The sequence below is a fragment of the Gekko japonicus genome, unplaced genomic scaffold (assembly GCF_001447785.1).
Source record: "Gekko japonicus isolate JY-2015 unplaced genomic scaffold, Gekko_japonicus_V1.1 scaffold7390, whole genome shotgun sequence".
Lineage (NCBI taxonomy): Eukaryota > Metazoa > Chordata > Lepidosauria > Squamata > Gekkonidae > Gekko > Gekko japonicus.
The window spans coordinates 5,469-15,356 of NW_015162181.1; the positions used below are offsets into that span (position 1 = coordinate 5,469).

The following is a 9,888-nucleotide window of genomic DNA, read 5'->3' on the forward strand; positions in this document are numbered from 1 at the left end:
CTTTGTGAGCTACTGGCAGTGAAGCTGTGAGCGAGCGATTGGGCTGCTGCATAACATTAGTTTGCTCTGGAGCCCCTCCTCCCTGAGCTCAGACAAAAACGTGTGAGCCGGAGGCTAGAAAACGGTGAGCTGGCTCACACTGACTCAGCTTAGAGGGAACACTGCTCTGGAGCCCTCCTTCCTGAGCTAAGACCAAAACGTGTGAGCCGGAGGCTAGAAGACGGTGAGCTAGCTCACACTGACTCAGCTTAGAGGGAACGCTGCTTACAAGCTCCTTTCCCTTCCTCTCCCCACAACAGACACCCAATAAAATAGGTGGGGCTGAGAGAGCTCTGAGAGAACTGGGACTGGCCCAAGGTCACCCAGCTGGCTCCATGTGGAGGAGTGGGGACTCAAACCCGGTTCTCCATGCTAGAGTCTGCTGCTCTTAACCACGAGAAGGAAGTCCTTCTTCACCCAAACAGTGATTCACACTTGGAATTCACTGCCACAGGAGGTGGTGGCGGCTACAAGCGTGGACGGCTTCAAAAGGGAATTAGATAGGCATATGGAGCAGAGGTCCATCCGTGGCTATGAGCCACAAGGTATAGATAGGGGCTCTGGGGCAAGGGACGCTCTGTCTTCTTGGTGCTTGGGGGGGGGTCAACAGTGGGAGGGCGTCTAGTGTCCTGGCCCCACTGGTGGACCTCCTGAGGGCACTGGTATTTCTGGCCACTGTGTGACACAGAGTGTTGGACTGGGTGGGCCTTTGGCCTGATCCAACACTGGCGTTCTCTTATGTTCTTATGACACCAAACTGGCATTTGGTGTACTTGGAGGGGAGAGCACTAAGGAAGTCCGGGGTTGCTACGCAGCGGCAGGCGATGGAGAACCACGGCTGTTCATCATTTGCCCTCAGCCGGATGGCCCAGGTCAGCCCGATCTCGTCAGATCTTGGAAGCTAAGCCGGGTCGGCCCATTTTTAGTACATGGATGGGAGACCGGCAAGGCAGCCCGGGGTTGCTCTTGGCTCAGTTGAGCCCCGGAAAGGAGCTACTCCTGTAACGTCCGGAGGACATACGGCAACGCTGTTTTGTGGATCACCATCTTACTCTCTCTCTCTGATCAGAGTTATAGAAACAACAACCAGGGAAACGTTTTTTATATAATGCAATAGATGCTATATTGAAATTTTACACAAAGTGTAAATTAATTTTTAAAGGGCTTAATTCATAAAATGCCACCTATTAATTCATACACGGAGCTGCGGTGGCTCAAGTGGTTAAGACGCTGAACTGCAGGCTGTGGGAGGTCGGTAGTTCAGCGGTTCGAGACCCGAGTGTGCCGCATGACGGAGTGAGTTCCCGTCTCTAGTTCCAGCTCCTGCCAACCTAGCAGTTCGAAAGCAAGACATTGCAAGTAGATAAACAGGGACCACTTCGGTGGGAAGGGAACAGCGTTCCGTGCGCCTCGGTGTTTAGTCATGCCGGCCACATGACCACGGAAACGTCTTCGGACAGCGCTGGCTCTTCGGCTTTGAAACGGAGATGAGCACCACAAGGGTAGAGTCGGACTCGACTGGCTTTCGAGCAACGGAACCTTTACCTTTAATTCATACATAAGAATCTCAATATTATAAACAGATCACAATACATTAAGAGAATCACAATACATCAATATGTTAGCGAAGCTTCCGGCTTGAGTCTTCCGTTTCGCTCCTAGGATCCTAGACTTCCTCAGAAGTAAGTTCTCTTATGACATCCTCAGAAGTAAATTCTCTTTTTCAAGTTAGCGAAGCTTCCGGCTTGAGTCTTCCGTTTCGCTCCTAGGATCCTAGACTTCCTCAGAAGTAAGTTCTCTTATGACTTCCTCAGAAGTAAATTCTCTTTTTCAACATTTTGCATTGAGTGAGTGTCGTCTCTTTTATTTTCCACGGGTTTTTCTCTCTCTGCTTATCAAAGCTTATGTTCCAAATAGGAAACAACAACCTTCACGCCAGGCTCCAGTCCAGTCTGCTGCACGCTATGAAATGCAAAGTATTGAATAAAAGAATTTACTTCTGAGGAAGTCAAAAGGAGAATTTACTTCCGAGGAAGTCTAGGATCCTAGGAGCGAAACGAAGACTCAAGCCGGAAGCGTCGTTAATATATTGATGTATTGTGATTCTCTTAATGTATTGTGATCTGTTTATAATATTGAGATTCTTATGTATGAATAAAAAAAAATTCATACATAAGAATCTCAATATTATAAACAGATCACAATACATTAAGAGAATCACAATACATCAATATATTAACGACGCTTCCGGCTTGAGTCTTCGTTTCGCTCCTAGGATCCTAGACTTCCTCGGAAGTAAATTCTCCTTTTGACTTCCTCAGAAGTAAATTCTTTTATTCAATACTTTGCATTTCATAGCGTGCAGCAGACTGGACTGGAGCCTGGCGTGAAGGTTGTTGTTTCCTATTTGGAACATAAGCTTTGATAAGCAGAGAGAGAAAAAACCTTGGAAAATAAAAGAGACGACACTCAGTGCAAAATGTTGATTAAGAGCATTTACTTCTGAGGAAGTCATAAGAGAATTTACTTCTGAGGAGCGAAACGAAGACTCAAGCCGGAAGCGTCGTTAATATATTGATGTATTGTGATTCTCTTAATGTATTGTGATCTGTTTATAATACTGAGATTCTTATGTATGAATGAATAGGTGGTACTTTATGAATGTATGAATTAATTTCCACTTGGTATAAAATATCAATATAGTATCTATTGCATTATATGCAAAACGTTTCCCTGGTTGCTTCTATAACGCTGATCTTGTATCAACTAGGAGGTCTCTCGTATATTACTCTCACTCTCTCTCTCTGGACATGCAACATGTGAACTTTCTGAACATATCTAACAGCACACTAGCTGCGCTCTCTTGGATCGCCCGGGCTGGCCCAATTTCATCAGATCTCAGGAGTTAAGTGAGGTCGGCCATGGTTAGTACTAGAATGGGACACCAACCGGGAAGTACAGGGGTTGCTGTGCAGAGGCAGGCGATGGCAAGACCCACCTCTGAACACTGCTTGCTCCCTCTAAGCTGTGGAGTCCTGTGAGCAAAAATTCTACCTTGTGAGCGACTGGCATTCAAGTTGTGAGTGAGCGATGTGGCTGCTGCAGAAATTAGTTTGCTCTGGAGCCCTCCTCCCTGAGCTAGGACAAAAATGTGCAAGCCGGAGGCTAAAAAACTGTGAGCTGGCTCGCACCAGCTCAGCTTAGAGGGAACGCTGCTCTGGAGCCCTCCTTCCTGAGCTAAGACAAAAATGTGCGAGCCGGAGGCTAACAAACTGTGAGCTGGCTCACACCAGCTCACCTTAGAGGGAACGCTGCTCTGTATCCCTCCAGGTTGGAGGCTAACAAACTGTGAGCTGGCTCACACTAACTCAGCTTAGAGGGAACCCTGGCCGCCATTAGTCAGGAGGGGCTTCACGGCACTCCCCACCACTCCGCCCTGCGCAGGCACCTCTGGCTCCAACTCCTCCCATCCTTGCGCCTGGACCACTGGTCCGTGCACTTTAGGCTCCAAAGGAGCTATTCCGCCAACCTGGAGAATAATCCCAATTACCATCTTTTTTAAAAAAAAATCGTGTTTCTGGTTCTCACCACAAAAGAGGGCGAAAAAAAGAACACGTAAGACCTCGGCAGCAAACCGTACAAAACCCACTTCCTGTGTTTACTGCTTCTCCTCCTCCTCTTTGCTCTCCTTCCCCCAAGCGCCTGCCTCTTCCTGTTGTCCTCCCTGGCCTTCATCGTACATTTATTTTTGCTGATTCTCAAAATGGTGCGTTTTGCTTTCTGATGGGAGTCCAAAGCCACACGAGCCCCTTTGATGGGTTAGCTATCTTTTAAAAAAAAAAAAATTGCTGTCAATCATCACTGACTTACGAAGACCCTGTAAGGGTTTCAAGGGAAGAATCGTTCAGAGGTGGTTTGCCATTACCTGCCTCTGCACAGCAACCTCGGTCTTCCTTGTCGGTCTCCCATCCAAGGACTAACCAGGGTCTGCCCTGCTTAGCTTCTGAGATCTGACGAGATCGGGCTAGCCTGGGCCATCCAGGTCAGGGCAGAGGCAAACAGAGGTGGTTTGCCCTTGCCTGCCTCTGCACAGCAACCGAAGTCTTCCTTAGTGCTTAGCAGCCGAGATCTGATGAGATGAGACTAGCCTGGCCCATCCAGGTCAGGGCAGAGGCAAACAGAGGTGTTCATGCCATTGCCTGCCTCTGCACAGCAACCTCAGTCTTCCTTAGTGGTCTCCCATCCAAGGACTAACCGAGGCCAAGCCTGCTTAGCAGCCGAGATCTGATGAGATGAGACTAGCCTGGCCCATCCAGGTCAGGGCAGAGGCAAACAGAGGTGGTTTGCCATTGCCTGCCTCTGCACAGCAACCTCAGTCTTCCTTAGTGGTCTCCCATCCAGGTACTAACCGTGGCCAAGCCTGCTTAGCAGCCGAGATCTGATGAGATGAGACTAGCCTGGCCCATTCAGGTCAGGGCAGAGGCAAACAGAGGTGGTTTGCCCTTGCCTGCCTCTGCACAGCAACCTCAGTCTTCCTTGGCAGTATCCCATCCAAGTACTAACCAGGGTCTGCCCTGCTTAGCTTCTGAGATCGGATGAGATGAGGCTAGCCTGGCCCATCCAGGTCAGGAAAGAGACAAGCAGAAAAGGGGAGCTCTTGCCTGCCTCTGCTCGGGAACCCAGGGCTTCCTTGGTGCTCTCCCATCCAAGGACTCACCAGGGCCCACCCTGCTTAGCTTCCAAGATCTGACGAGCCTGGGCTGTCCTGGGCCATCCGAGCCCTGCTGGGTGGGGAAGGGAGCGAGGTGTAAGCCGAATAAATAAATAAATGAATCCAGGTCAAGGTTAGAGATGGACAGAGTTGGTTTGCCATTGCCTGCCTCTGCCCTACAACCCTGGACTTCCTTGGGGGTCTCCTTTAGAAGTACAAGCAGAAAAGGGTAGCTCTTGCCTGCCTCTGCTCGGGAACCCAGGGCTTCCTTGGTGCTCTCCCATCCAAGGACTCACCAGGGCCCACCCTGCTTAGCTTCCAAGATCTGACGAGCCTGGGCTGTCCTGGGCCGCAGAAAAGGGTAGCTCTTGCCTGCCTCTGCTCGGGAACCCAGGGCTTCCTTGGTGCTCTCCCATCCAAGGACTCACCAGGGCCCACCCTGCTTAGCTTCCAAGATCTGACGAGCCTGGGCTGTCCTGGGCCATCCGAGCCCTGCTGGGTGGGGAAGGGAGCGAGGTGTAAGCCGAATAAATAAATAAATGAATCCAGGTCAAGGTTAGAGATGGACAGAGTTGGTTTGCCATTGCCTGCCTCTGCCCTACAACCCTGGACTTCCTTGGGGGTCTCCTTTAGAAGTACAAACCAGGGTCGACCCTGCTTAGCTTCCAAGATCTGACGAGATTGGGCTAGCCTGGGCCATCCAGGTCAAGGCAAGAGACGAAAAGAAGTGGGTCTGCCATTGTCTGCCTCTGCGTAGAGTGGGCTTGCCACTGTCTGCCTCTGCATAGCAACCCTGGGCTTCCTTGGTGGTCTCCCATCCAAGTACTAATCAGGGTCTGCCCTGCTTAGCTTTGAGATCTGATGAGATCGGGCTAGCCTGGGCCACCAGGTCAAGGCAAGAGACAAACAGAACTGGGTTTGCCCTTGCCTGCCTCTGCATAGCAACCCTGGGCTTCCTTAGTAGTCTCCCCTCCAAGGAATGACCAGGGCTGACCCAGCTTAGCTTCCGAGATCTGACGACATCAGTCTAGCCTGGGCTATCCAGTTCAGTGCATCTATCTATACATACTGTTTTACTCCACCCTTCCTCCAGAAAGCTCAGAGGCGCAAACACCGTCCCTCTCTCCTCCATTTAAATTTCACAACAACCCTGTGAGGTAGGATTTAGGCGGAGAAGAAGCGGGCTCGCCCAAGGACGGCCAGTGAGTTCCACATCCGAAAAGGGATCTGAACCCAGGTCCCAGGCCGATGCTCTAAGCACGGCGCCACACGGCTTTGAACGTGGCCCGATTCTTCCCGCCCTTCCTTCCTCTGGCGTGGTTTTTTTTTACTTGTTTCCTTTACACCCTCCCTTTCTCCCCAAGTGGGGACCCACAGCGGCTTACGTCGTCCCTTCCCGCCTCCATTTTATCTTCACCACAACCCTGTGAGGTAGGTCAGGGTGAGAGAGGGTGGCTGGACCAAGGTCAGCCAGAGAGTTCCCGTGGCACAATGCGAGGATCCGAACTCAGGTCTCCCAGACCCCAGTCTGACCCTCTTGACCACTATGTCACGCCGGCTCTCTGCACCCTTTCACAGGCCCCCAGATACTCACTGTATGTCCCAGCAGAGCCAGACGGTCGAAAAGTGCCCCCAGCCGAGTTTCCGCACCACATGATAGCGCCCGTTGAACAGGTCCCCGATCTTTACTGGGTAATACCCACCTAGCAAGGAAGCAAAGGGAGGTTTAGTTCACTGCTATCTCGAGAGTCGCCTGCCCCTTGCGTGGCAGCACGTCGTAAGCACATATGATCAGCCCTGTTGGGTGAGAGCAGATCTCTCTCTAGCCCAGGGGTGTCGAACTCATTACTTATGAGGGCCGGATCTGACATAAATGAGACCTTGTCAGGTCAGGCCACGTGTGTCATAAAACGTAATGCCAGGTAAAGGTAAAGGTTTCCCTTGCTCGAAAGCTAGTCGAGTCCGACTCTAGGGTTGCGGTGCTCGTCTCCGTTTCAAAGCCGAAGAGCCAGCGCTGTCCGAAGACGTTTCCGTGGTCATGTGGCCAGCATGACTAAACACCAAGGCGCACGGAACACTGTTTCCTTCCCACCGAAGTGGTACCTATTTATCTACTTGCAATGTCTTGCTTTCAAAGTGCTAGGTTGGCAGGAGCTGGAACTAGAGACGGGAGCTCACTCCGTCACGCGGCACACTCGGGTCTCGAACTGCTGAACTACTGACCTTCCACAGCCTGCAGTTCAGCGTCTTAACCACTTGAGCCACCGCAGCTCCTAATGCCAGGTAGCGTGTTTTTATTTTAAGGGGAAAAAAACCACCTTTGTGTTTGTGTCCTTTATAAAGTTTACATCTCTCAATGCCAGGTAGCGGAGATGTAAACTTTATAAAGGACACAGACACAAAGGGTTTTTTTCCCCCTTAAAAAAAAAACACGCTTAAAACATTAGCCCTCTGGCAAATACTTTGTTTATTTAACCATGTCTGATAACTGACACCTCTTGGCTCTGAATTACTGCATCAACAGCAGAACTGGGAGAAGCAGCAGAAGACAGCCGGTTCCACTGCGGGCCTGAGAAGCCCTCCAGGGGGGGCCTAATCCGGCCCCCGGGCCGCATGTTTGACCACCCTGCTCCAGCCGTTTCCCACAATGCTTAGATGCATCCCACCGGGAAAGGCATAAGCAGAGCCTGCTGGCTGTGCCCAAGCACCGGACAGTTGGAGACGTTCTGCCTCCGACATCGAAGGCCGCACTCGGCTATCGTGGCTAAAGGACGGCAGACCCCCGCCCCCGGTTCTCCTCGATGTCCAAATACCTCGACAGTAATCCCGGGGGTCCTCTTGTTCCTCATCGTCTGATCCCAACATCCCCTCTCCGATCACAGCAGGAAGGGGCAAGGGGGGAACCGGGGGGGTACGTGGGGTGTCATCGGAACAGGAGGGACTAAGAGGCCTGTGAAGGGAGAGGGGAGAAAAGGAGCCGTTAGAAGCCGCCAAGACCCTGCTTCCCTCAGTCTCAAAAGTGTTCTGGCTCCCGCGGATGTGAGGGGCGGCAGCCACCTCCGGAGACATCTTCTGCTCGCGAGCGCTACCTTTGGGGAGGAAAGAATCGCAGAGTCAAGCTGCCCCCCATTTGCAGGTACTGTGTAGGCCTGTGGCGACGGTGGGGCCGTTTGGGGCCACGCCCCCTTCATCTACAGCCACGCCCCACACATTTACCTCACAGGGGTGATTATTTTTAAAAAGCTGAAGGGAGCTGCCTCGGTACTGCTGCTGCTGTTCCTCTCCCCAAAATATTTTTTTAAAAGAAATTGTGATGTCAGAAGTGACGTCACACCCCACCGGTCCCGCCCCACTGGAAATTTCCTGGCTATGGGCCTGACTGTGTACATCAGGGGTCCCCAACCTTTTCGAGCCTGTGGGCACCTTTGGAATTCTGACAAAGCACGGCGAGCGCAGCCACAAAATGGCCGCCGCGGGAGGCGGAGGCGGGCACAAAATGGCTGCCACGGCTTACCTTCGGCCACACGGTGAAGAGCCTGGTGCTGTGGTGGCGGACGCTGCCAAAGGGACAGTTTTCAAAGTCTGAACAGACCATCAGAAGCCTTGCTGGGGGAAAAGCCCCAACCAGCCCCCCCCCCAGCCCCGGTTCCTAAAAACACTTGGTTTCAGCAGGTGCCCGGGGGCACCACGTTGGAGACCCCTGATGTACACAACACAACTGCCTTTCGCACACAATCCTCCTGTCCGATCCTCGCCTGTGTCCTCTTCCCCTCCTCGCCTGTGTCCTCTTCCCAGACCATAAACTCCTCGGGCACCCATCCTCTCTTTTGAAAGTCATTATTTTATCACTCTGTTACCTGCCAAGGGTCTAACGGGGCCTGAATCAATGAACTCCACTGCCGCGGCGACTCTTCGGCAAAACTACGTACGTACCGATGGGCTTCTGGTCCCTCCTGTTCGGTCTCCCCCATGCCGGCCGACACGAGAGGGAGAGCGTCCCAGAGCCCGGGATACCAGTTGGCAAAACGGGCGAGACCGCTGCGCACCGTTTTCCTGGTTCGTGTCAGTGAAAAGGGCACACGGTTGGCCCCACGGCCAATGGCCCCTTCCAAAGCGACAATATCCCTTGGGGGAGAGACCCCGGGTCCGGGGCGAGGGCTGCCGGATCTGCCGCGAACGCCTGCCAGGACCGGCAAGGCGGGGGCTCTAGCCACGCAGACGATGCCGCCGGCCCGGCACCTTATCTGCCCAGCGTGCCCCCCTTGTTAGTAACAGAGGAATTAATACCAGCTGAGCTCAGAGCCCTGCCCCTCCCCGATAAGAGCCCAAATGCTCACAGAGACAAGATGGCGGCGGGGGGTTAAAAATAGCCCGGGAGGTCCCCGGCAGCTGCTGTCCAGGGATGGAAATGGAATTTGGGAGGTGGGGAAAAGGACAGGCCGAGGGACGGCCATCCCCCCCCACCCCCGTGGGGCCGAGGCTTCATTCTCACTAGAAGCGGTCAGTCCCCGTTCAGGTTGTACGGCTGCAGGTGGGAAGGCAACAGGAAGGGGACGTTCCCCACCCTCCAAAATCCTCCCCACGCAGACAACAAGCATGACAGACGAACGGGGATTCTAGCTGGATTGTCCCCTTTTTAATGCACAGAAATTCTGTGGTTGTTTTTTAAAAATAATAATAATTATATTTATTGATTTTTCACATTTTATACAGAGAAGAAACTCAAGCTTAACAATGTTTCATTTGGCAGATATCTTCACTCAACTTTAAATAAATACCTATCGCTCACAAAGGTATGCCTGTTTCATGGACTTAAACCAAAATTTGACTCTTTCAACCAGTTATAGAACCTAGACCAATATTTTTCATATTTCTCTATACTCTTTTCTTCAATAATACAGGTTAGTTTCTCCATTTCTGCTAACTCAAACAGTTTACTAATAATCTCATCTTTAGAAGAAATACTATCCTCCTTCCATTTCTTAGCAAAAACAATTCTTGCTGCCGTTAACGTTTGCATTATAAAATAAATTTCTTTGTTCGAAAATCTATCAGGTATCACATTTAACAAAAAACATTCTGGAGTCAAAGGAACATTTTTATCTATTATTTCATCCAACATTTCTTTCACTACCAAC

The 9,888-nt window shown here is 51.5% G+C and overlaps 1 protein-coding gene across 1 annotated transcript in view; it reads right to left on the reverse strand.

Annotated features, from left to right (window-relative positions):
* The window catches only part of LOC107105683 (SRSF protein kinase 3-like), a gene marked incomplete at its 3' end in the record, with an annotated part of 12,923 nt that extends 3,855 nt beyond the window's left edge, over window positions 1-9,068 (reverse strand). Inside the window, exons 1-3 of the mRNA XM_015405680.1 lie at window positions 8,684-9,068; window positions 7,564-7,700; window positions 6,345-6,453 (exon numbers count right to left, since the gene is read on the reverse strand). Coding sequence (XP_015261166.1) covers window positions 6,345-6,453; window positions 7,564-7,700; window positions 8,684-8,721 — 284 coding nt within the window. The remainder of the gene's footprint in view (window positions 1-6,344; window positions 6,454-7,563; window positions 7,701-8,683) is intronic.
* Between the last annotated feature and the right edge of the window lie 820 nt (window positions 9,069-9,888).